Source organism: Cyanistes caeruleus, chromosome 5 (assembly GCF_971803275.1).
Source record: "Cyanistes caeruleus chromosome 5, bCyaCae1.hap1.1, whole genome shotgun sequence".
Taxonomy (NCBI): Eukaryota; Metazoa; Chordata; class Aves; order Passeriformes; family Paridae; genus Cyanistes; species Cyanistes caeruleus.
The window spans coordinates 82,165,578-82,191,734 of NC_141705.1; the positions used below are offsets into that span (position 1 = coordinate 82,165,578).

The 26,157-nt window shown below is 43.3% G+C and overlaps 1 protein-coding gene and 1 long non-coding RNA gene across 4 annotated transcripts; one reads left to right on the forward strand and one right to left on the reverse strand.

Annotated features, from left to right (window-relative positions):
- Nucleotides 1-3: 3 nt before the first annotated feature.
- Nucleotides 4-25,378, forward strand: ALB (albumin). Of its 3 annotated transcripts, XM_086890874.1 has the most exons (19): nt 4-269; nt 4,809-4,914; nt 14,463-14,628; nt 14,986-15,059; nt 15,141-15,667; nt 16,034-16,094; nt 16,926-17,058; nt 17,871-18,085; nt 18,672-18,804; nt 18,977-19,074; nt 19,831-19,960; nt 20,812-21,026; nt 21,146-21,278; nt 22,073-22,170; nt 22,322-22,460; nt 23,102-23,325; nt 23,815-23,947; nt 24,903-24,959; nt 25,192-25,378. In XM_086890874.1, exons 5-18 carry the CDS (start codon nt 15,583-15,585, stop codon nt 24,951-24,953), a joined length of 1,848 nt encoding a protein of 615 aa, XP_086747000.1. In that variant the 5' UTR covers nt 4-269; nt 4,809-4,914; nt 14,463-14,628; nt 14,986-15,059; nt 15,141-15,582; the 3' UTR covers nt 24,954-24,959; nt 25,192-25,378. The 3 variants fall into 3 exon arrangements, with proteins under 3 accessions (XP_086747000.1, XP_086746999.1, XP_023782843.1); XM_086890873.1 differs by having other exon boundaries at nt 14,986-15,667; XM_023927075.2 differs by lacking the exon at nt 4-269 and adding an exon at nt 2,700-3,170 and having other exon boundaries at nt 14,463-15,667.
- On the reverse strand, nt 3,400-26,126 carry LOC147653312 (uncharacterized). Its single transcript, XR_015287356.1, has 5 exons — nt 26,032-26,126; nt 16,292-16,348; nt 13,012-13,128; nt 12,827-12,906; nt 3,400-4,500 (listed from the first exon to the last, which is right to left on the reverse strand). It is a non-coding gene; the product is annotated as an uncharacterized LOC147653312 (long non-coding RNA).
- Between the last annotated feature and the right edge of the window lie 31 nt (nt 26,127-26,157).

Sequence of the window (26,157 nt, forward strand, 5' to 3'; positions counted from 1 at the left end):
CTCGCGATACTTCCCGTGGGCGCCGCTCGCGCTGCCTCGCGCTGCCCTCGCGCGGCGCGCGCTCTCGCTCTCCCCTCACGCCGCCCGCTCCCGCTCCCCTCGCGTCCCGTCCCCCGTTCCCGGCAATGGGACCGCGGCGGCGGCGGCGAGACGCCCCTTTCCCCCCCGCCTCCCTTCCTTCCCTTCCTTCCGCCCGCGCCGCCGCCTCGGTCACCGCCCCGGCGCCGGAACCGCCTCTTGCGTCATCACCTTCAGCCCGTTCCGCCTCGGTAAGGGCAACGGGTACCGCGGCCTGGCCGCCGTCGGGAACCTTCCCCCGGAGCCGCCCGTGTCTACCAGAGGTGCCGAGCTACCCCGGCAGGGCCCGGCGGGCTCCCGCCGTCTGTGGGGACAGCGCTGCCCCCAGAGCGTGAGGGAGCGCGCCCGGGGCGGGAAACCCCCGTGAGGGAAGGCCCGTGTTGAAACCCCGCAACTCTCAGAATTCCACTGAAAAAGGGTGTTCTCTCATACAGTGCGGACAATATGCATTAAAAAGCAATCTTATAAAACGCCTCGAAATTTGTGGGGCGTTGCCGAAAGGGTCAGAAAATAAACTGGTAGAGTATCAGTAAAAGTGGTGGTCAGTGAAACCGCACAGCACAGAACTGCAGCTAAAAGTGATGTCCCAGGAACGACTGGACATGGCAGTCAGTGCTCTGGTCAAGCTGACAAGGTGGTGATCCGTCAAAGGTTGAAGTCGGTGGTCCTGGAGGTCTTTTCCAACCTAAGTGTTTCTGGAATTCTGTGTTCTTTCACACAGTTCATTCCCACCAGGTGCTCTGCATTCAAGAGTAACCTCCAAATCCCTGTTCTACAACCATTTTCTTTCCATTCCACTCAAAATGACAAACATTAAGATGCCCACATCAATTTGACCATATTTCTTTAATGAAACCCTTTGACTATGTCATCATGCCGATTCAGCCCTCAGGCCCCCTACCCCAGATTTTCATCCCCAAAATGTATTTGGGATATTAATACTGCTGCCTCCATTAGGGCAAACCGAGTCCTGCAGTAACCAAAGTTACATCTTAAATCTAAGTTAAATACAAATATAAGTATAAATATGTTAAATATTTAAATTGTGGCTTCCTCAATGGATAAACGGGCTTTTTCCATTTTACTTTTTGGTCCTGCTGGAAATAAAAATTATTTTGACCACAGAAACACGTGACTGTAAAGATCAGCAATGGCTCTATGCAGTGGTACACTATGGATGTTTTAGAATTGGTATTTGAAACCAGCACTGCCTGTTCTGGTTAAATTTTACAGAAATGAAAAGAGATTGTTGCTGTTTCACGACTTAGGTGTTGTTTCCCTTATTTGGCTGATGGGAAAGCACCGGTCAGGTCTGCAGGTCCTCTGAAATCAAGCATTTAATTTTTAAATAAATCCCCAACTGGTGCTCATCCTGGAATCTGCACGGTTCCCCCCCAAATCTTTGTGTTGCTGAAATCCCCCCAAAACATCCTGATACGTGCCTGTGTATGTTCCTAATTAAAGGACTGCCTTGGTGGGCCTAAGAGGCCCACTGTTAAATTACATTATTTCCAAGTCACCTGGAAATAACTGACACAGACTCTTAACCTGCTAATTCAGGAGATTAACCTCTCATCTTCAGGTACAAGGTCTAAAGTGAACAACACCTTTATAAATGTCTCTGCAGATGATAGTTTGATGCGATCCAGGAGGAATAAACTGAATACTCTAGCCACCTACCTCCTACTTCCTGCTGGGACTGCACAGAAATCTCAAACCAGCACCAGATGTGTGATGGCAGAACAGTGCTGATAATACTTTTGTCCTCTTTTAATTTTTGGTTTTGCATTATAATTAATGCAAATGCATTGGGTTTTACTGGTTTCCATCGGGGTGCAGGCACAGATTAGACATTTGTTATTTGTTACAATTATATATAACATAACTGTTACTTAGCATTTACGTTATGTATTATGTGTTGTCATCGCAAGAGGCAGATCGGTCCCCTCAGCCCTACAGCCTGAGATTTGTGGTGTGGTGTGACAAGGACGTCACTTTTCCAATGGATAAGCCTGGAAAAGTCACCTGTTTTCATCACTTGATCCGAGACTGTCTTTAAACAAAATACCTCTGAGGTTGCTGTGGCTGTACTAGCAGCCAGACAGGTGATCCAAATGCACCACATTCACCCCGCTGGCTCTGGGAAGGGTGGGTGCAGAGCTGGATTTCACCCTTTGAGGTGCTCTCTCCGTCCCTTCCCGGGACGGTGTGAGGTGGGGAATGGCCTCCAAAAGTTCTGCGGCAGGGCTTGGGCTGCGGTTACTCTCAGCTACATCGTATCACAAAGCTGCCTTTGATACCGGCTGCTTTCGCACCTTATTCCGAGTATCCGCCGGGTTGTTAGACTTGGAACGGGTCCCGTTCCTTGCCAATGAAAGCAGCCTTAGCATTTTATCTCAGCGCGTCGCACTCCCAAGCCCAGGATCAGATGGAGGAGTTACCAGCAGCGCCCGGCACAGGCAGAGCTGCCTGTCGGAGACTGTTTGTTCCGTTCCTTTTATGGCGGCGACCTCTGATCTGATCAAAGAGTGGCGCCTCCTCCTTTTGCACGGCAGAGCAAGTCCTTTTCCTCCATTTCCTAGAACCCAGTTTATCCCTGCCACCCTAGCTCGAGCCTTTTGTGCGGGAGCCCTTCCAAAGATGGGCAGTGGAGCTGGGGAAGGGTCTAGAGAGTAAATCATGAGGAGCAGCTGAGGGAGCTGGGGGGGTCAGCCTGGAGAAAAAGAGGCTCAGGGAACGTTCTCTCTCCCTAGAACTCCTTCTAAACAGGAGGGTGCAGCCAGGTAGAGGTCGGGCTTTGCTCCCAGCTAACAAGCATTAGAACAACAAAAAACAAGCCTCAAGTTGTGCCAGGGGAGGTTCACGTTGGAAATGAGAAAGACTTTCTTAGAAAGGGCTGTCAAGCATAGGAACTGCTCAGGGAAGGGGTGGAGTTGCCATCCCTGGAGGTGTTCAGGAGAGAGCTGGGTTCTCAGTGCTCTGCTCTGTTTGACAAGCTGAAGATTGGCCACAGGCTGGACTCGATAGTCTTGGAGATCTTTTCCAGCTTAAATGACTCTGAGATTCTGTGACTGCAACAGCAATCAAAACACGTGAGTTCTTTCAGAGAAACTCGGTTTTACTCCATGGGGCTTATAAGATTTGATTCTGTCATGGGCAAAAGCTGCTAACACAAGTCTGCTCCTAATCTTGGCATGGTTTGAACGCCTTGCGAAGGTGTGACATTTCTCCTGCACTTGATATTTTAAAAACACAAACTAAAGTATTCTTGTAAATACTCTGATCATCATCAGCACATAATGAAGGAGGCAATAATCAAGATTTTATTTTTAATTAGGTTTTATTTTTTTGTGTTTGTGTCCCAGTTTCCACAAGGGTGTATGACCCACAGCTGTGTTTCCTGTTGAAAGGGCTCATAGGGAATGGATTGCATATCACTGAAAAGTCAGTGTAGGCTCTAATTAGGGAAGTAATTCCTAAAAAAACACATTCCCTTCCTTTGGTGAGTCTAGGAAGTTGGTTAACTTTGGACACTTGGGTTTAGTGGTAGCAAAAAGCTGCAGGAAATTGTGGAATCATAGAATCACAGAATGGTTTGGGTTGGAAGGGATGTTAAAGATGACCCAGTTCCAGCCCCCTGCCATGGGCAAGGACACTTGTCACTAGCCCAGGTTGCTCCAAGCTCCTCTCCAACCTGGCCTTGGACACTTCCAGGCATGGGGCAGCCACAGCTTCTCCAGACAACCTGTGGCAGGACCTCATCAACCTCCTAAATCTTGAGAAAAATTATTATCCTTTGTTGTCTCTTTCCTCTGTGACTTCTGCTTCTGTATTTATTCAATTTCCTCCATGTAAGTGATCATCCCACTGAGCACTCCACAGGAGTAGTGGGAAAGCTTGAGGTTTCAGGGAATACTTTCAGGAACTGTCTCCTGTGTGCCAGATTCCTTAAAAAGTTCCACAGGACAAACAATGTGTTGAAACCTCTGCTGTGGTATAATTATCCTCATGAATCTGCTTTCAGTTTCATTTACAGCTGCTGGAAGCGGTGTCTTGTCACGGTCAGGAAGCAGGGAGCATGAGTTTCATTTGCAATTAATACAGGGACTGGAAAAAGTTGATAACTGAGTGAATTTTAAACCCAAACTCAGGACTGCTGCAGCTTCCACAAGGCTCCCAAGCTGATCATCCAAATAAACTTTAAAATTAAACCAAAGCTCAAATCCTGCCATTGTCACTGGTGAATGCCTTATTTGTCTTGGATATGCACGGTTTGGCCATTGTTGCAGCTTCTTGTATGTGCTGGAATATTTTAATTCGTATCATTTAGGGAACTGAGAACCCCAGGCTGTATTGTTCCAACACACATACCACAGGGACTGGCTCACTGGGCCTCCTTGGTGCATAGCGTGGAAGATCCATCTGAAATGGGAGGCAAGAGAAACTTAAATTAGAGCACCATGACTTATATCAAACAGAAGTAATAGAATTTAAGTTGTTCAGCAAGATACAATGGCTGCTGTCCAAGGCAGAGGGAGAAAGAAGGTAAAAACCACAAATGTTTGTACATTCAGAGAAAAGCAGTTTTCCGTGATACACATTTTTAGCCTCATCTAAACCACTCAGTTTCAATCCCAGTAAACTGCACGTGGAAAGGAAAAATTATTTTATGTAGCCATAGCATTTGCTTCAAATTACATTTTTTAATTATCTCTATTTCTTCATAACAGCAAGTTTCCTGTGAGCATTGTGAGTAAAGAAAGACAATCTGGAGAGATGGAGAATTTCAGAGGAGCAGTGGTAGCCCCAGAGAAGTGCATAGATTTACAGAATAAGGTAAGTTCAAACACTGTAAAACTCACTTGCATTACTGTTAACACTCAAACTCTTCCAGTCTCAAAGTCCCTTTGGGATCAACCTCTGCCTGTTTGGTGCACTAAGTCAAGTGATTTTGCCCTTGGCTGTCCTTATCTGTGATCAGTGTCGTTGGAAATACATATCTATATCCCACTCAAGTGTCTTGCAAATCATTTATGTTCCATCTCAGAGACTGATGTTGCATGTTCTATTAGTTGCTCTTAAAACATCACGCCAGCTCTGACCACTTCCTCACAGAGAGAACTATCAAAGGAAAAAGAAGTCCAGAAAGCAAAACCTTTTAACAGTTGATTCAGTGAAGAAATCTTCAAGTGCTCTGTTAAAATAATAAAACTTGTTCTGTAAATATATTGAGTACTTTGGGAGTCTTCACTAAGAAATGGCTTAGGCACATGAAATCCTAAAATGCATTAGTGCTCTCTGAGCCTTACATTTTAACATGCATAAATGATTCCCAAGGTGTGTTGCAGGCTCCTCATTTGCTTGGTAAGCTTTCAAAATTATTATCCTTTGTGTGTATAAAACTGAAAAACACCATGGCAAACAGAGGGCAAAGGGCAGCATTCTGGATTACTTCTCATTCTCTTCAAGTGTGGTCAAAGGCAAAATAAAACAAAGAACATAAATAAAATAAATATAAATAAATAAAAATAAAATAAAACAAATAGAACAGAATAAAATTAAGACAGGACAAATAATAAGATGAAGTGAATTCTTTTTATTTCATGTATAACTGATCTATAATCCAAAACTGTGAATGAAATCTCTCAAGCCAAAGCTTGATATATTATTATATTTATAATATATTATAATAATTATTATACTTAAATATTAAAGTTTACATCTCAAATTAATATTTTGCTGGTGGGTATTTTTTTTGTTCTTTTGGTTTTTTGTGGGTTTTTGTTTTGTTTTTTAAGTGATGACATTTAAGGCAGCATCAGCTATGGGCTGCACAGGAGTCAGCTAGAAGGTTAAACATTTCTTACACCTCGTGTTATGCCTGGGTTCAGCCAATCCATAATGATAATTTCTATAGTAACCACTTTTTAAGTAAACAATTGATTAGTTCTGAAATTAGTCCTTCACACAGCGTCTCCTGGAGCAGCTTGGAAGAGCTCAATGCAAGCAGCCTTCTGCTGGCATGCAGAACAACAAGGCTCAGGCTGGCTTTTCTATTCTCATATAGAGTGTGCCTTGAAACTATTTGTCCTCCCAGGGTAGTTTTATCTCTGGATAAGGAAGGGAGTGGGAATCTCCATGTAAAACTTGGTAAGACCTTGAATTCAGGGAAGGCAGTGTAAGTAATGCCTTTGATATCTCAGAAAGGCACTTAAAGTGGAAGCAGAATATTTTTACAGAGTTCAAGTTAGAACTAGAAAATCGTCTACTAGTTTTTGATGGTCTAAAATCCCCTAACCTCCAGGGTCCTGTGGAGCTTCTGTTTTCAAACAGGACTTGCCCTCCTCACTCGTTCACTGTGTGCTATTTCACTTACTGGCTACATATTGTGGGTTCCTGCTGTGTTTTAGAGACAGAGTTTTTAAAAAGAGAGAACTCAATGTTCCTGTTATTTCCGTTGGACTCGGTAGGTGGAGCTAAAAGCCGGCAACACACCTCTGCAGCTGGAACTAGTCTGATTTTAATCCTTCCCAATGCTTGGAAGTTAATTTTTTCAATAAAGCTTTTGATTCTCCAATATGGATATCCTGAATTATTTTTTTATTCGACAGTAAAATGATGAGATTTTTGAAGAGATTTTTTTTTGTGTAATTTTTTTGTGTGTAAATTATTTCCAGCATTTGATCATTGAAATTTGATCATTGATTAATGATCAGCAGGAAATAAATTCAAGCATTTTTGTCCGTGTGTGGCATTTACAATGCCATTGACTTTATTTCTAGCTAATTACAAAGTTAGGAACTGCCTTGACTATCTTGGTGTTCCTGAATTAGTGACCTTTTCAATAAGGAGAAAAAGTGCTGGTGGGGTGAATTTTCTTATTGTCACTTGTCATTCTCTTATTTCCTTCGTTATGACTGAGCTCATTGGTATTGTTTAAATGAGAAAATATCTCAAATGTCAAACTTAAAACCATCTGGTGAGTGAGCCTATGAGTGTCTTGAAAGGTCAATCTGGACCTTTTATTCTCATTCATGAATTTCAACGCACAGCCTCAGCTCAGTTTTGTCAAGTGTGTAATTTTCAATTACAGACAATATATTAATTACCAATTGTAATACTTAACATTGTAATCCAGAACTGAGTTTGAGTACAAATTCCCAAGCTCACCTTCAGACATCACTACGGTCTCTCCATGTTCACCAAAGCTCTTAAATGCCACTGAACTGAGTTTTAGATTTGGATTCAGCAAAGCACTTTACCTGTAACATTTATGTACCCTAATTCCAAATCCTGCACATCTCGTTGTTAGACTGTCCCAAGCCAGAAAAGCTGTCCAGACTTTTTGGAGTGCTTTATCTTAAGCAACTTCTCACATTCTATATTTCTGATGTGTTTCTTTCATTTAAAAGGCTCAGGTAAGGACAATGCAAACATTCTTCAAGACAAGTGCCTCCATAAGCATTACACAGATAATTTCCAATAGGAGCACCAAATAAATCACGCATTGTCACTAATCAACAAGCCTAGTTTTCTCTCCATTATTAATCCAGCCCCAGTGAGGGCTGATGTCTGTTTCAGACACATCATTGTGGCAATTCCCCACAACTGTCAATTTCTTTGCCCATAGGAACATCAATTTTTTCTCTTTTGAGGTCCGCGGCCTCCTTGTGCAAATAGTTTTGTCAACAGTAGGTGGCAGATTTCTCCTACCTGAGCACTTGGAAAATGCCTCATCGGGCCAGTTCTTACGGAATGCTGACAACTGTTTTATTCAGAACACATTGGAACTCTCTTTTAGGCAAAGATTAGGCTTGAACATCAGCCTTAGAGTCATCTCAGCATTACCTGAGCTAAACCTGCTTTTTGCAGATATATTTCCTATTCTTCCACTAACCAATCTAAAAACATTTATGTGGTTTGGTGTGAAATAACTTACCTAAAATACTGTAGGGAGGGTTAAAAATCTGCGTGGAAAGATCCAAGATACCATCTCCCTTTTACTGAGTTCGCTTTCCAGTGAAGTCAGGCAAGTTTTGGCACTGTCTTTGATGTGACCAAATTTAGGTCAATGCTGAATATATTTCAAAATCCTGCATAGAGGACCCAGTAACCTTAGCGAGTTGCCAAAAAGCTTCTTAAGCAATATCAGTGCCCAAGAGACAGGAGTCTCTGCTTTGTCTTACTTTAAACTGGTCCTTTCTCAGCCTGAAGTCCAGTTATCTACGAAAAGCAGGAAAGGAAAACTTCATTTTCCTTTCAGAAGCGGAAGCAGATAGATTGCCTAGCTGATAGAATCAAATAAAATAATTTTGCTTTTCTTTGAAAACTAACAAACCAATGCACGTAAGTTCCTTAGCAAGCCTAGTCTCAATTTCAACTTCTCCACACAATTTTTAATTCTGATGTTATGTCGTTCTGGACTGAATTTTATGACTAGCTTGAGTGTGAAGATTTCTTCTTGTGGCTGGATGGGTAAAATAACCTAAGCCCATGTCAGTGGAGTTTGTGTTTTGGGATGGTGGGAATGGCATGGAACTCCATAGCCATAGTCCCTGATGGCACACATGCCAAGGTCCAGGGAAAACCGGCTGATGTGGTCTCCAAGCCACTCTCCATCATCTTGGAACAGTCACAGCCATCAGGTGAAGTCCCCGGTGACTGGGGAAAGGGAAACTTTTTGTAGGAGGGGTAGGAAAGAAGACCCATGGAACTACAGACCGGTGAGCCTTACCTCTGTGCCAGGGAAGACCTCGGAGCCGACCTTAATGGAAGCAATGTTGAGGCACACACAAGACAGGGAAGTGACCCAGGACAGCCATCACAGCTTCACGAAGGGCAAATTGACCCTGACCAAATCCCTTTATGATCATGAAATCCAAACAATAACCCAGCACTGGCAAGTGCACCAATCAAGCATCCGCATGAACTGAATCCAAAATGTTTCACTGGAAACATCAGAGGACTGATCAACTTCCATAAAATCCACAGTTGTATTTCCATATTGGCTCCGACAAACCTGCAGGGAGGGTGGGCTCTGTACTTGAGAGACTTCTGTCAAGTGATGCAAGAACATTTGTGTTCTGGGATGTCAAGAGGTTCCATCCAAAACTCCTACTTGCTGACAGCAAAGAGGCTGCAGTGCCCAACAGTGCAGCAGCACCACAGAAACCATGAGTTCAAATCAGACTCTCAGCATTTTCAGGCTTCCTGGGCTCACCACCAACAGTGCCCTCAGTCTTGGCTTAGCACGAGGCTGTCCTCTCTGCCAGCAGGAACTGGGAGAAATTGGGTTCCACACCTCATTTTCCCAGCTTCCAATTTCCCAGCCCAGGGAGCCAGGAATCTGCCTAGATCTGGATCTGCACTGACTTTAAGGGAAGCCTTAAGCCTCTTTGTGCTGGGAATAGCTCCAGTGCCTAGACACCCACTCTGTGTTTCCAGCACTCAGAGTGAAGGAGGAAAGTCAGAAACCCAAGTTCACACTAAGCTGAAGGTGCCAGATAAGAGCACTACTACATTAATTGTTATAATTGGATTTCCCGAGTTAATTCTGGGACCTGTGGGCAGGCTGTGGATATGCCTGACTGGCAGCATTGAAGCACTGTTGGAAAAGGCCTTTGGGCAGAAAGCAAATGTCAAGGACTGTCAGCACAGGGTTGGAGGGCACCACAGAGGAATGGCCTTGCGAGTGTAGCCTCTGCCTAATTGATCCAAAAGACAACACCAAAAGCTTCATGAGCAAAGAGATCGTTAATATTTCTTTGCATGACTTAAGAAGGATTCTCAGATTAGTGTTCAAATTTTAAAAACAATCATCACAACTAGGCTTTGCACAGCCACAGATCACATGATAAATCTTTTTAGCTCCTCTGATGTATGGACCAATCTTTTGATAACTTATTTAAGAGAACCACAAGAACCACACAGATCTTTGCTAAGCTCAGATGCACTTTTTGGTCTCTGAAGAAATTTTTCTGATTCTGGGAATGTACTGAGGAACCTTTCTTCTAAAATCAGGTCTTCCTGAAGGCCCTCAAATTCAGAGAGACTGAATTTCAAACTCCAATTATTCCCTTCTTCAAAAATCAGAGTTGATAAGTACTACTCTAAAGAAAAACCAGCAAATGAACCAACCAACATTTCCTCAATTTTCTCTTCGTTTTAATCACTTCCTTAACTCTGGGAATCCCAGGTTTCCAGTAGTACATGTCATAGTGTAACAAATCCAGGTAAAGGAGAACATGGGAAGGAAAACAGCAACCTGAATAAAGATAATGCTTTGTTGCTGCTGCAAATCCAGTTCTCCTCTAAGGGATCATTACATCCTGGTAATATCATTGGGAATATGTTTCCCATTGAACCTGGAACTTCAAGCCAGAGCTGACCTAATAAATGCGGTCTGATTGAATGGTGCTTGCAAAACAATTGATTGGTGCAACAGAGAAGTGCAGGTACTTGGATTTGACTAAGTGAACTTTGTTTCACAGGATAAGGCAGAAATGTGGAAATATTTCACCTTGCCTTTGGATTTCAGTTGTGGGGACAGGACACTTCACATTTCCTTTGTGAAGCCTCAGAATTCATAATGGCAGTATAATATGCAGAAGTGGGTTATCTTTTAATGTCAGCAAGTAAACATCAGTGCCAAATTTTAAAATGTCTTGTCCTGCCTGCTCCAGTAACAAGGACCTAAAAATGGTTCTGCAAACTTTTCTTCTGCTGAGGTGCCACCTGAGGCCCTGACTCTCAGCTGAAGAAATTGCAAAGGCAACCGGGGATTTTTGAGGTGGAAAATGCTATTCTTGCTCCAGAACTTCATTTAAAGTAACTATATTTCATTTTTCCAAAGTTGTGAGGGCTTTATCTTAAGAAACTGTTTGCTCAGGAGTAGAGGAAAGGCTGAGAAAATAATCACTCCCTTTATTCCCTTAACACTTGAACATTTACAAGTTGTCTTAAATCAATGGACTTGGATCTTCCCATGAAGAAACCAACAAAAAAACCCCCAAGGCCCTAACAGAAAAAAACAGCACAGGAGAACAATTACAGCAGTAACACAGATTCTGTTTCTATGGAGATGGACATGAAAGAGAAAATATTTATCAGCTTGGCAGTTTTTAGGCCAGAATGGGAAAACCCTAAGTTTACAATCAAACTAGATGAAAAATAAGGCAAGTAAGAGTGTCAGCACTGCCAGGTGATGCAGCAACATTGTGGGGGGCAGCTGCAGAATGGCAGAAATTTTCCACAAGTCCTACAGCCCCTCTAGACATAGAGGATGTTTTCAAGCTCTTCAAGTGCTTCAAGTTGAGAGCAAACCCAGTGGCTCCCAGAATAATCAGTTCATTTTACACATTCTTTGTTTCTGAGTTTAGCAAATACACCTGCTTACACGTACAAAAAAGTGTTTGTAGCCATGTTTTTTTACAAAAATTGGAGGTTACGGATCAATGGCCTGAAGAAATTCAAAACAAAAAGACGATCCAAACACTTCCTGCTGTTCCTCAAAAGTTTTCAATATTTCTTTGATTGCTAAAGCTGAAGTACATCAAACTTAGGGAAGAAATATTAACAAACTCTTGCCAAACAAAAGCTTTCAGCTTTGGCTCTTGACTGTACCACATTAAATGGCTCTCCTCTCCTGCCAAAAGCCATCAGGTAACGTATCAGAGCGGCACAGAAATTGGAAACTGAAGGCCAGGAAGTTTCTAGGGCACAAGTGAATGCACTGGATTCCAAAGGCCTCCAGGACTTATGTAAGAGGAAGAAGAAAGATCTCCACTGACAGTCCCATCCTGAGCCAAACATCAATCACACCACCACAACGATTTCAGTTCCAGAGACAATTATCAAAGGCACTGTAAGAAACACTGATGAAAAAAAACCTTCCTATTTTGTATTTAGATACAAAATTTATTTTGTAAATTATCAAGACATTACAGTCATTTTTATTTTTTTTTTTGAGGGACCTTAAAAATGGATAATGGATTAAGCCAATAGTTAGCTATTTTGTGTATTACCTACTTGAAGTGGCAGAGAAAAAAGTCATAGGGACATGGAAAACAGAGACAAGTTCTGAGAAATCTCAGAACCGATACCCTCAAAAAGCACTGAAGGCTGTATTTTGGATAAATTCAAGCAACTGAATGCTTAACAGGCAAAGCAAGGCTGTTCTCATACCTGCTGCCAAAGAATGGTGTTGGTAAATGGTAATTAATAAGGAAAACAGCTACCTCACTGCATTGTGGACTTGGGAGACAAGGGAGTAGGGATGGTAGAATGCCCTCAGATCAACAAGAACAGTCATTCCTGTCAATTCAAAAACCCCTATTTGGATGATCAAGAACCCACTAACACTGCAGGGGGAGGGGCTGATGGCCAAAGAGGAACAGCCCAGTATCAGAACTCACTGGTGAGATGCCCAGGAGTGCCTGGAATGACATGGAATGCCATTAGCTACACCTGAGCAGGTCTCTGCCTGTTCTGCTGCAGTGATCAAACCCCCTCTCTTTACATTTGTTTCTTTTGTATCTATGACTCCATCTCTGTTCAAACAAAAGCCATACATCCGAGATGTCTGACTCGTTCTGCACAGGAGACAAACATCACCGATAAGAATGGCAAACACCATGCACCACAGCAGGGGAAAAAAAGTAATACCTGATACCTGTCCGTGTGTCCAGAGCTACAGACATTTATTAGGAAATATTCTGACCATTACAGTTATTTTAAAATAGCTACTCACTGCCGCTACCGGCACAGGAATGTCTGTCTCTAGGTTTGGTGCGTGTCTCACGGTCCAGTCCCACAAACACAACTATAGGGCTTGAAAAAAGGAAGAAACAGCAGTAAATAAAATGGAGGGCCACAAAAGCTAAGGGCTTCTCCATGTCCTTTGGGTTTTGAGAGATTACTTTGAGAAGCACTTACTTCCCCAAAGGGCTCTGACAGTTCTTCTCATGATACATCCCATTTGTTTCTCAAGAGCCTCATGCCATATCAGTACATCTCGGTCCACTTTGTTTCTGCTCTTCCACTTTGCACAGCCTGGTACAATCAAATATTTAAAAATTATCCATCCTTTTTACTTCCAGGTCAATTACTCTTGGAATTATTGTCCTTTGGTTCCCCACACCTGGAATAAAACTAGTTATCACCTGTAACTTTAGACATAAATGAGTGTGAAAATGGATCATCCTAAAATGTCATTGATAAATTCCTTTTTGTAATATGAGGATAACTTTGCTGGAGTGAACTCAACGCAGTATGAAGGCATTGAGTAACAGGAAGCTCAGTATAATATTTAATATTGTTATGCAAACACGAGCATTGGAGTTCAGCTCTCAGCTGTTATATGAGCCATTGGCATGAAGTGCAGGACAGACAACAGAAGATATCTAGAAATAAACATGGACCCTGTATTCCAAACTTACATATTAACTCCAGGGGACCAGGAGTGTTCTTGCTAACACTGCACAATGCTGCAAGGGAAAATTCCAGAGAGCTTTCAAGATGCAATGCTGCACTTGTTGTGCTGAATTTCAGCTTTGTCCTCCCAGCCCCCCTTACTGTAGTTTTCTGGAGAATTCTTCAGTACAGCCTGAGAGCATCTCAAGAGTTGTTGTAAAACATCATTCACCGATACTGCAGTTTTTTACCACCTTACACTTAACCACAAAATACCTCAACGTGTGTTCCTGTCCCACTCAATGCTCTCTTAAGATGTGAAAGGAGATGGGTCTTCTCTGACAGAGGGATATGGTCAGGAAAATAACTACAGACTGAATTAATAAGCTCTTGCCTCAGATTTTATTAGGCTAAAGCAGCACAGGTGTGAAAGGTCCAGATTAATCATCAATTCCCATCATTCTCCAGAAATGTGGGATTTTGCTACAACCACCTGAAAACAATCCCCATGTCTAACATTATGACATTTCTAACATTGCTCTTCTGCACCATCCTTCATGTAAGAGTTATCCAAATAACCTTTTAATTCCCAAAATAGAGCCTTGTTCATTTAAATCACTAACAGACTGCTGTCTTTTACTTACAAAAATATAATACCTAAGGAGCAGACTCGAGAAATCGCAAAAAATCCTTGCAACAGCAGCAGCCTGTAGAAATTTCATTGTATCCAACTATGCTGTGAGCTCATCTCAGTTTTATGTGGCCATTAGAATGGCCTTTCTGGAAAGCAAGATGCACTGCACTGGCATTTTCCTGAATGAAAACTGCCTGCAAATATTTTCAGCTCAGACATGCTTTATTTCAAATGTCTTTGAAAGCTCACGCTCAGAAACAAAAGGAAGAACAATGCCTGTACTTACTTAGTCAAACTTCCAGAAAACTGATCATTGAATTGCTCTTACTATTCCCATTAGGAACAATATAGAGTTATGCCAAAACTTCCCACCTGAGGAAGAAGAACAGAGCACAAAAGGGAACCCTAAGGGCTAAGGAAGCGTTTGGAGACAACATGCTCAGCTCTACCACGTGGGTGCCCACAAAGCAGAGTCACAAGGCAGCACACAACCTCCAGTTCTGTTGGTTGGTATCCACACACTGGGGACATAAGTTCATTAAAATAAATCATAGCATCTCCCCCTGGGAAACTACATCACTTTGCACTCAGCAAGCATCCAACCTTGTACTTGTTTGGGATTTCTTGAAGCATCTCACTGGGTGTCCTAGAAAAGTAATTTTGATTGTATTCCATGTCCTGGGGCTCTGTGCAAACAGCACATCCCTTCCCATGTCTGATCTCCTAAATTACTGACTAATCAATGGGAAATTTTTCAGGGAGGGGAGCAATGTTTCATTAAGAGATTGCTCTTGAGGGGATGTCAGTACAAACGAGAAATTGCAAAAATTCTGAAATGACAGCTCTTGCACATGTTTACCCAGGTGTTTGGCTGTTTTCTGGATACTGGTGAACAGCAGTACCCACAGAAAACCAGAGCAGGACCCAACAATTTCAGGTGCTCAAATCAGCCATAGATGTCTAGATTAGCCATCTCATCCTAAAAAAGTGATTTAAAATTAAAATTCTCTATTTTCAGATGGACTGAGTCTTCTCTGGGTGAGTTGCTGCTATACAATACCAACATGCTTTGCTTTTGAACAAATACTAGAAAAAAAACCCCAGGCTATAGGATTAGCCCTGCTGACTTTTTTGTGTGATGCCTTGAACTCCGTGTTTGTCATTTGATAAGGAAATTTGCGCAAAACTTTATCTTTTTTGGGTGCTGGGAGGTTCGACCTCTTCAGGGCGAAAAGGCCCTGTAGAGTAACAAGACAGAATAAATAACTAATATCAAATTAATTTTTGGCAAGGGCAGCTGAAGTTTTGTAATCTCCTTCAGGCCAAGTGGACATCTACAAATGCCAGCTCGAGGGTTAATATTTTACAAGCACGGGTACTGCAGGGTATATAAGCAAATGCTCTTCCTTCAATCTTCCTAGCATTTTTGAGCAATTTTGCTCACATCATAATCTGAAACCATGAAGTGGTTAACATTAATTTCATTTATTTTTCTCCTGAGTTCTGTCAGATCCAGGAACCTGCTAAGAACTGCACGAGATGCAGGTAAGAAACGACTAACTACTTCTCTTGGAAGTCTTTGTTCTATCAATTTAATGTCTTTAATACACTTTCACAAACAATTTCTGGGAGCCTGATCCATACTGAACAGAAAAATATGATTGACTTGAAAAGAAACCTGAATTAAGAGACCAGGGGAAGATGGGTAGGACACTCGGGACAAGTAACTCTAATCAAACTGCAGCTGCACCCCTTTCTTTGTGCTGTTTGGTGGTGGTGCTTACACAAAGGACACATTTGCTAACCCTAAATTCTAACTCCCAACAGTCATTTTGAATATCTGAATTAAGTAGCTGCTTACAGAGACAGATATTCTATGGGGATCATGAAAACCATATGCTTTCTTCCTAGACCACAAGAGCCCGATTGCCCATCGCTTCCAGGACTTGAAGGAAGAGAACTTTAAGGCAGTGTAAGTGAACGTTCAGCTTCCACCTTCTGATTGAGTTTTTTTGTCTCTCTTGATATTGTGCCAAAAAGGGAAAGGAAGACACGCTGTATGAGCTCACAAGGAGCGTGTTATGTCTCACTGAAACACCGAGTCAGCCCCTTACTGTTACTGCAAAACCTAGAAATGTTTTAAGACCTCTAAATGTCACCATGACTTACTTGCTCTCTGGGAAAAGAGCTCCTCGCAGACCTTGTGAAAAAGCCTCTGTTCCTTCTCTGAAAATAAAATAGGCATGAGAAATACAGGTTTGATATGCTTAGAATGAAGGGAAATTATGCTGCATTGAGACATTGCCAGAAAAAAAACAAAACCAAACCACCAACCTGAAAAACCAACCTGTGACAGGTTTTCTGAGACAATTCAGTGATTTTCATTTGAACCTGGTTCTGGCAAAGACAGAGGGCCCTGACAGCCTGACACCTAAGTACTGAGAGAAGGCAGCCTGAAGATCCTAATTCGTAACAGTGGCCAAATCCAGCTTAGCTCAGATCATTTATGAGTTTGCTGCTAAGAGTGACAGAAAACTCCAACCACAGTCTTTTCTGGTTTGCTTCTAATTTATGATTCAATACTTCTCTTTTTGGGAAGGTAAAAAGGTTACTGGGAAGGTTAAAAACCTTCCCAAGGAGGTGAGAACAAGACAGATGTGGGATCTGGCACTATCCTCTGCATGGTATCCTGGTTAACCTTTGTGTACATCATTTGAACAGACAAGTTTAACTCAGAAGCACCTTTGCAGATACTGACCGATGTTTGTCATTTTCACACTCCAAACTGCACTTTGTGTTTCAGTGCCATGATCACATTTGCCCAGTACCTCCAGAAATGTTCCTACGATGGACTGTCCAAGCTGGTGAAGGACGTTGTTGATTTGGCACACACCTGTGTGGCCAACGAGGATGCTCCCAACTGCGCAAAACCACTGGTAGGCAGCGTTCCTTCCCCTCAATATTCTATTTCTCCTCGCTCTGTGCAGCTGCCAGGATCACCCTCCTCCAGGACTCACACCTGAACCTTGCAGGTGTGCCTGTTGTCATGGGCCAATGCTCAGATTTTAGTGCTTAAACAAAGAACTTGGTTTTGTCAAGTTCTGGAACTCTGCCTTTAACAAGTGCCTAAATGATCCATGGAGCCATAAGTCAGAGATCAAATGCCAGACTTGAGCACATTCAGCTTAGCATTGCCTGAAAATAAATGCCAGCATTTCATCCAAAACCCCAGCTGTGAAGTACAGGCCTAATTCTAGGTATTCAAGTGACCCAAGCGTGTGGATTTTCACACTTGGATGACTTGAAAAGGTGTGTGTGCTAATTTAAGGCACTTAGTTTATGAGGGTTTAAAAAAATTCTTCTAACATCACTTAACAGAAGTTCGCAGTTATTTAGGATCCCTGGAAGACAGTTTCAGCTAGACATTAGTTCTCCCGAAAGGCTCCCATCAAGTCCTGCTTCAATTCATCTGAAAATTCAGTTTAATCAGATTATAAGTAAAAGGGGATCACTGTCTTGCACAGAGTATTTTAAATTATTATCAACTTTTTTTTCAGTAAAGCATTGGAACAGCTAATATCAGGCTACATAAAACCAAACTCGATAAAATCACGTGAAAACCATATTTTGATTTATGGTCTAAATCTTATTCAGTAAAAACATGTTTCCTATTCAGCCTGGCTTTTCTTTTGCAGACCAATAGACAATACATTCCACTAACTCTGCCCCTCGGCATCTCCCCTTACAGCCCACCATTTTCCTGGATGAAATCTGCCAAGTTGACAGTCTCCGCGACTCGTACGGTGCCATGGCTGACTGCTGTGCTAAAGCTGATCCCGAGAGGAACCAGTGCTTCCTGTCCTTCAAAGTTCACCAGCCAGACTTCATCGCGCCATACCAGAGACCAGCTGCCGATGTCATATGCAAGGAGTACAGCGACCACCGCGTGCAGCTCCTGGGCAAGTAAGGAAAACAGACACTCTTTCTTCCTTGTCCTGATGGCCTTTTCTCATTTCATGCCAGAGCAGGTTTTCACATTCCAAAGGGGGATTAAGAGTCACATCTTATCAATCTTGGATGACCTTTCCTCCCCAAAGCTGCTGAAAACTCACAATGTTTCCAATATTGATTTAATAACTTACTTGCTCCAGCTTGCCACTACTCTTGCTCTAATTGGCAAGAATGAAGAAAGATAACAGTGAAAAGAATAAAAATTGGCAATAAAATCTTGGTCAAAGGGCCATAGATGAATTTTTCACACTGGAAATCAGAATTTTCAAGTATCTGACAACACATTTTAGAAAAGCAGATACACATCAAACTAGATAGCTGCCAACATCAGAAATTCACCCTTCACTCACAGTTACTGAGTCCTGCCTTGGGAAGAGAGATGTAGCACAGCACTTCCCACCAGCAGGCATTATGTCTCAAAGGAGATGACTAAACTAGATTTCTAAACTAGGAAAAAAGTCAGAGAAGCCCCAAGAGGTTTAAGGCCATTTGCTGTTGTCACTGGAACATGGAACTTACACCTGCCTTTCCTTTCTAGTTTCGTCTACACTGTTGCAAGAAGAAACCCCTTCCTGCACGCCCCAGCGATCCTGGGTCTGGCTGCTGAGTATGAAAATGCACTCAAAAGCTGCTGCCCAGAGAGCGATATTGGCGCTTGCTTGGATGCAAAGGTACGGCAAATCCGTCTCTGTGGATAAACACTAAGCAACTGAGTGAGAAACAAGCAGAATTCTCCTGTTCATGCAAATCTTTGCAAGAAGAACTTGGAGAGACAGGCCAGGATTAATCATATCCCTTGGATGTAAGCAGTTGGATGTGACAATGTGTGTCCTGTTACCACAGGCAGCTGTCATCAAGGAAAGAGCCAAGCTGATAGGTGTGAAGCAGCAGCACGGATGTCGGATCCTGGACAAGTATGGCGAGAGGACTTTCCAAGCAAGGTAAGTTCCACACACTTTTTTAATAAAATGTAGGCTTGTCAACCTGTGAGTGAGACCCAGGAAAAGCTCAGCTGTGAGAGCTGTAGAGCAATGAAACCATCTCTGGAACCAGTCAAGAACTGCTGGAGTGTCACTCAGAACCAGAGATGACAGTTAATCCACACTTTTGCCAAAGCTACACCCCGTTCCAGTGCCTACAGCTTCCAGCGATGGACACCTAATCAGCAAAGGCACTAATTTGAACCTTAAGTCAACCAAAAAGTCAAATTTGGCAGAATCCCAGCTGTTAAAACATTTGTTTGTAAGATAAAGAAAAGCTTTTACCATTAATATGTGGATCACCTGTCTGGGCACAGAGAGGTGCTTTCATTCTGTGGCCAGTCTGACCCACCAACATTGACCAGGAGTACAGTATCCTATAGGCATAGTCAGCTTCCATTTAAAGGTGTAATCTGGACTATATCTACCTGTGCCAAGTCATCTGGAGCACTTCCCAGTTGCCCAAGAGTGATGGGGAATGCCAGGGTGTGATTCTCACAGTCCAGGCAGAACAGAGAAAACACAGACTTGTCCCTTTCTGGCTTTACTGGTGCAGGTGTTGATACCCCTATTTTTTTTTTTAGCCACCAGAAATTAGATGAGAAGAATGAGTATTTTTTGAAACAATGACCTAGCCTATCATGTGTTAGTGACTTGCAAGGTTTCTGTTCCCTACAGTGCTTCTAAACAAGTGTGTTTCTCTCCTTTTGTACCCAGCAAACTTGCTCGTATGAGCCAGAAATACCCCAAGGCTCCATTTCTAGAAATTGTTAAGATGGTCCATGATGTGAAGAATGTCTACAAGGAGTGCTGTGAAGGGGACATGGTAGAATGTGTGGATGACTGGGTGAGCTCGCTACTTTAAAACAACATGAACATACTTGAAAAATGTTTAGAAAGACAGTAATTTGTGCAGCTACACATTCACAGCTCAGGGAACTTAAACTCGTGCTCAGCACTGCTGGAAGGTTCCTCAAGCACTGAAAAGCTCAGCATCTGCACAGCTGACTGTTACTGGAAGTAGGTTTCAGCCCAGCTCAGGATCTAGCCCTGTCTGATCATGAGGACAAGAAGCCATGGCTTACAGCCTACCTAGTCTGCTTGGCCAAAATCAGAACATTTATCAAGGATGTTGTTCAGTGGTATTTATTCACTTCAACTCAATCAAAAATCAAGGAAAAGAAAGCAGAGGCAAAAAGGCTGCAATTCTTCCTCCTGTCCTGGTGAGAGTACCACTGTTAATCCAGCAGCCTGTAGTGCCAGAGAACAGATTAACAAACCTCTGCAATAGTGAGATGATTTCAATATTGCCTGACTGACTGAAACTTGGACACACTTGTTGAAGCAGCTGGTTCCAGTGCTCTGGGGTTCTGTCACCTCTTGTCCTCCATCAGAGCTGACAAGATCCATCAGGCATCCTTGTGACAGAGCACTCAGTGATGTGCCCTGGCTTTCCAGAGTTTGTGTTCTCCCAGTGTCCAGGATCAGGGAGGGAACCATTCACCTGCACACTGCGGTCAGCAAGCACAGGGCACGCTCATGCCCTGGTTATTTCTCCTTGTGCCAAGACAGCATTTCTTTAGGAAAATGCCAATAGGTGACCTGAGTGAGGAGTCTGAAGCAGAGAGAGCAGATTAATTAATCTGTCTTTAAATTATTATTTCACAGCTTGTCTAATACTATGTATTAATCTTACAGTCAGAGGTTGTGAACTCTTTGTGCTCTAAACAAGAAGTTTTCTCAAGTAAAATCAAGCCCTGCTGCGAGCTGCCAGTGCTGGAACGGACCAAGTGCATCATGGAGGCAGAATTCGATGACAAACCTGACAATCTTCCCTCACTGGTTGAAAAATACGTTCAAGATAAGGAAGTGTGCAAAAGCTATGAGCCAAACCATGACGCATTCCTGTCAGAGTAAGTAGTGCCAGCAGCATTCCATTGTCCAGCTGAGGAAATGTCCCAGTTATTAGTGCACTGTGCTTGATGAAAGCAGCACGGTATTCAGGAGCTCTCTCTGCTGCTGTGCCTTTCAGGTTTGTTTATGAGTACTCACGAAGACACCCGGAGCTCTCCACAGAGCTGATCATGAGGGTTACTAAGGGATATGAAACACTCCTGGACAAATGCTGCAAGACAGACAACCCTGCCGAGTGCTACGGAAACGCTGTAGGTGCAAAGCTTCCTTTGCAGATGACTAGAACGCTTGTTTGGTACCTGACATGAAAGAACAGTATTGAGAAGCTCCTACACAAGAGCAGGCAGAAAGCTTTTGGGGAGACTAATTCCAGGTGGGAGATGAAACAGTCCACGGCCCACGGCGAGGATACAGGGTTATCTCAGATCACAGAGTAATTTCCTTTGCCACATTACAATATTGCAGACTGGTCTCACTCAGCTGTCTGATGCCTCTGTATCTCAAACCCGATACTGCTTGTCCTGAGGCTGACAATGAACAGCTCAGTTGTTCTCTGAGCTCCACTGCCTACACCGAGCATGGCTGCTCATGGATTGTGACAGCAGTGAACGTGACCAGCACACAGAGACACCTCAGCTTAGGTCTGATCTGCAACTCAGTCACACACAACACACAGCACAAGCCGAGTTCCTGAAAACTTCGGCCAAGAGATGTTCCCCCTGTGGCTGATAATCATTTGAAATATTTACTTGACTTAAACAAATAAACATAAACCCCCACTGTTTAGAAAATAAGCCTGACAGATAATTAATTTAGATTAAATTTTTAAAATGTAGGTGGCTTTTTCAAGGGAATGTCTATCAGAAGTTAAGACCCACTAGGGAATCAAATCCTGCCTACACCATCCTGGCTATACAGAAGTGATCAGCCTTAGAAAATGAGTATTTTGTAGCTAAGGTGTAGAAGAGGTCAGAAGTTAGACTTTTGTGACTGTTACCAGCAAGTCCTGCTCTAACACTACTGATAAATTTGTACTTGTTTGCAGCAAGAGGAAGCCAACAAGCATCTCAAGGAAACTGAGGAAGTTGTGAAGACAAACTGTGAGCTGTTCAATACCCATGGCGAGGCAGAGTTCCTTAAAGGGTGAGCGATTCCTGATACTGATATTCCCGAGTACACTGGCTGCTGTGGGGAGGCTGATTTGGTTTTCACTTCTGTTTCACCTTCAGTGGGCTAGATGTGCTCATGTTTGAAGAAAGCTCTGCTAACAGTTGATTTGATTTGACTTTGTCAGAATTCTGGTCCGCTACACTAAGAAGATGCCTCAGGTATCAACTGACACCTTGCTGGAAATCGGGAAGAAAATGACAGCTGTTGGCAACAAGTGCTGCAACCTTCCTGAGCAGAAACGCATGTCTTGTTCTGAGCACTATGTGAGTACACTCATTTATTCTCTTCCCTTCCTCTCCTGGAGATTTTTCCTCTTGGCACAAACACTGAATTCTGGCGAGATAGCAAACACAGTGGCTTTCCATAAACACCACACTAATCATCTGCCTAACAGAATTCCAAGTCTGTTCATTTTTTAATGGATAGGAGAGCCTAAATGGCTCTCTGATGGTAGCTTGTGAGAATTTCAGTTACACTTGGCTTTCCCTCAGAAAGCAAAAGTTCATAGAATCAGGAATCACAGAACCGTAGAATGGCCCGGGTTGGAAGGAGCATTAAAGAAATCCAGTTCCAACACCCTGCCATGAGCAGGGACACCTTCCACTGGAGCAGGTAGCCCAGAGCTCCATAACTGACACTGTGCAAGGTTGTATTTGGAAAAGCTAAAGAGGGTCCTAACACCCTCAAACCTACTGATTGTAGCCCCACACCCAGACTGTTTGCAGATGAAGAAATGCCTCACTCCAGGAGCACTTAAATATATTTTAAATTTTCAACACACGCCATTTCCCAGCAGGTGTTCCATTCAGCAGCTTCCACTTCCAGCTACGCTGCTGTGATACAAACATCACCTACTGCTGTGTGTTTGGGAAGATGTCACTCACCTTTGCCCTTCTCTTTTCAGCTGAGCATCGTCATTGAAGACATGTGCAAGAGACAGGAGAGCACCCCTATCAACGAGCAGGTTTCACAGTGCTGCAATGAACTCTACTCTTACAGGAGACCATGTTTCACTGCCATGGGCATCGACACCAAATATGTGCCTCCACCATTTGACCCCATGATGTTCAATTTTGATGAAAAAATGTGCAGTGCTCCTCCAGCTGAGCGTGAAGCAGGGCAGCTGAAGTAAGCGCCAAGAAGCACCTTGTGGGGAAGCTTTTGAAGGGTAGCACTTTGGGGGGTGCAGAAGGAAGCTGCACCCTGTTTTGTCACCTGACTGGGGCTGCACTAGTGACACAGAAAACCAGATGGAGCTGTGTGTTTGTACTGACCTGGTCAGCATACACCATCACAGAGCTTGCCAGAAGGAAAACCGAGTTTTTTCCTCACTTAAAATCTCCCTCCTAACTGACCAGTTTCATGTAGGCCCACTGCCAGTGAGATCCTGAGAGGTACTTCACTAAGACAACACACAGATCATTTCCCTAAGTTTTTCCCCACCTGTCACTGAGTTAACACAAAACAAACAGATGGTTTTGTTAGACTGGGAGTGTGGAGTCACCAACAGGCCCAGGCTCATCCAGGCATGACAAAAAACCCCTCCTAAATGGGCTGTGCCTGGCAGGACCGACTGCAGCAGGTGAGATTAATCGTGTCTTGTGCCTCTGTTCCCAGATTGCTCATCAACCTCATCAAGCGCAAGCCCCAGATGACAGAGGAACAAATCAAGACCATTGGTGGGGGTTTCACTGCCATGATGGAAAAGTGCTGCAAGCAGTCAGATGTTGATGCGTGCCTTGGGGAAGAGGTACTTTCTCCTTTTTTTAAAAAAAAAAAATCAGAACAAAAAACCACACACACACACACAAAACCCCAAAATAACCCAACAAAAAACACTACAAACAAAAAAACCTAAACCACATACACAGGAACTTGGAAACTGCACTAGAAAGTTGTTCTGCAAACTTCTGTGGTCACTTGTCCATGTGCCCTTGCAGGAAAGGGCCAGAGCTTCATGTCTGTCTTGGCTGCACACATTACAGCCACTGAACAATTTCACATGGAAAGGTTGTAGGAGGTAATTTAGGCAAACCACCTGCTCAAAGCACATCTCAGTCCCAGATTATACAAAGTTCTCTTGGGCCTTGTCAAAAGAGCCAAGTATCTACAAGCCACAGTCAAAAAATATCCACGTGTGGAATTTAACGTCATCTCTAGCACACATGAACTTGCTTTTGTGCTACAGATCCTTACAAAACTCTGGGATTACCAGCAAAAGGTGCATCTGGATCAGCTCTCAGAAGTGCCTAGCAAATCCAGCTGTACTGGGAGTTCAGCTACCATGCCACAGGAGAAGTTTATCCGGAGCCATATTGCATTGCCAGGAAGCACAAATGACAGTTTGCAGTAGCAGCCTCAATCTAATGTAGGGCACACAACTATTACTAATATCTCAAATTGCTGATTAGTTGAATTATTTTTTATTTACATCCAAAGTGTTACGTGGTTAAATATATTGGGAAGACTTAGGGAAGAATTATTTCATTTCTAATCCGTCCCAAAAGTTTCCTTTCTGCTTTGGCAAAAGGGGAAGACACACGACATGCAGGGGCACTTGGGTTCCAGGGTCAGGAGGTACCATGAGCATTACCCTCTGAACCACCATTCAGGCAGAAATTCAGGTTTCTAACAAACCCTTCTCAAGCACAAACTACTTTTCTCCTTGGTTTCCCTCTCACAACTGTTCGTGTTCCTTTTCCTAGGGTGCTGCCCTAATAATCCAGAGCAGAGCCACACTAGGAATTGGTGCTTAACCTAAGGTAGGTAACAGCAGAAATGCACAAATACCTTTGTCTGTCAGTCTGTCTGCCCCTTCCTGCCCACCCTTCCATCCGCTTAATTTTTTTATCCCCAAAAAGCAACCACCTTCCCTTGAACCACCACCTGTGCTTTCCCTGAATGTTTCACCATCTGCCACTGCACAGGGCTCAAAAGCTTGAAGCACTACCAGTACGCTGCCAATTTACAACATACTCCCTTTTGTCTCTCCAGTCTAGGCTGCCAGTGGGAGAAACACGACGAGAAAACTTTCTGTCTCACTTCTCGCACCTCTAACCCTTTTTCCTTTGGTACTGAATGAATACTTTGTGAATCTTCTGTGTTTTGTCAAACTACGTTCTTTTCAATTCCATCACTTAAGAAAAAAAAAAGAATAATAAATAAAGGCTTTATAAAATTACACCTGTCTCTGTCTGCTGGAGACCACCACCGTGAGGGAGAGCTGTGCAGCGCCGCCTACACCGAAAGGCTTTTCTAGGAAGAATATATTGGCAGAGAGTCTGTACTTCAGCGGGTTTTTTTCTCTTTATTGCTCTTGGAAAGTTTTTATGAAAGAATATGAATGGTGGTAAGACATTTAGCGAGACTTTAATACCCTGATTCAATTGCGTGTCGATTTTAGGCTCTACTTCAGCCATTACAATTACATATTAAGAGAAGTTTTAAAGTTACTGCTCTATCTAAAGATAATTAGCAAGGCGCTCTCTTTAAAAAAAAAAAAAAGATACATTTTACACCAGCCACAAACCAAGCCTCTTGCAAAGAGTTGCAAACAACCCTGCTTTAAAGCACTTTTCATGTCTGAATTCGTTTTTTAAAAAGCCTTTTAATTTTTTTCCCGAAAAGCTCACCACCTAAATCACGCCCTTCACTGCAAGAAACTCCCTGGAGAGACATTTCCCGGTCCTCTGGCAACAAAACCGTGTCATTTGCCAGGACATATTTCATTTCTCGGCCCGGGGAGGCTCGGGCCGCGGTCTCCCCCAGCCCCGGTCCCTCCCAAAGCTCCCGGTCCCCGGCTCCGGCCAGGCTCCCGGTGCCGCCACCCCTCACCTGTCCCGTGTCGCCGCCGCCGCTCCCTCGGCGCAGAGCTCGGAGCTCCGACGAAAGCTCCGCTTCTCCCGCCGCTGCTTTTGTGACCCCGCCCCGTCCCCGCCCCGGTGTCCCCGCCCCGCCCCG

Bases quoted from the DNA above. Each gene is read 5' to 3' on its own strand.
- ALB (XM_086890873.1), top strand. From the start codon at position 15,583: ATGAAGTGGTTAACATTAATTTCATTTATTTTTCTCCTGAGTTCTGTC. The intron at 19,075-19,830 runs GTAAGTTCCACA...TTTTGTACCCAG, and splicing joins GAGAGGACTTTCCAAGCAAG to CAAACTTGCTCGTATGAGCC. The intron at 23,948-24,902 runs GTACTTTCTCCT...TCCTTTTCCTAG, and splicing joins ATGCGTGCCTTGGGGAAGAG to GGTGCTGCCCTAATAATCCA.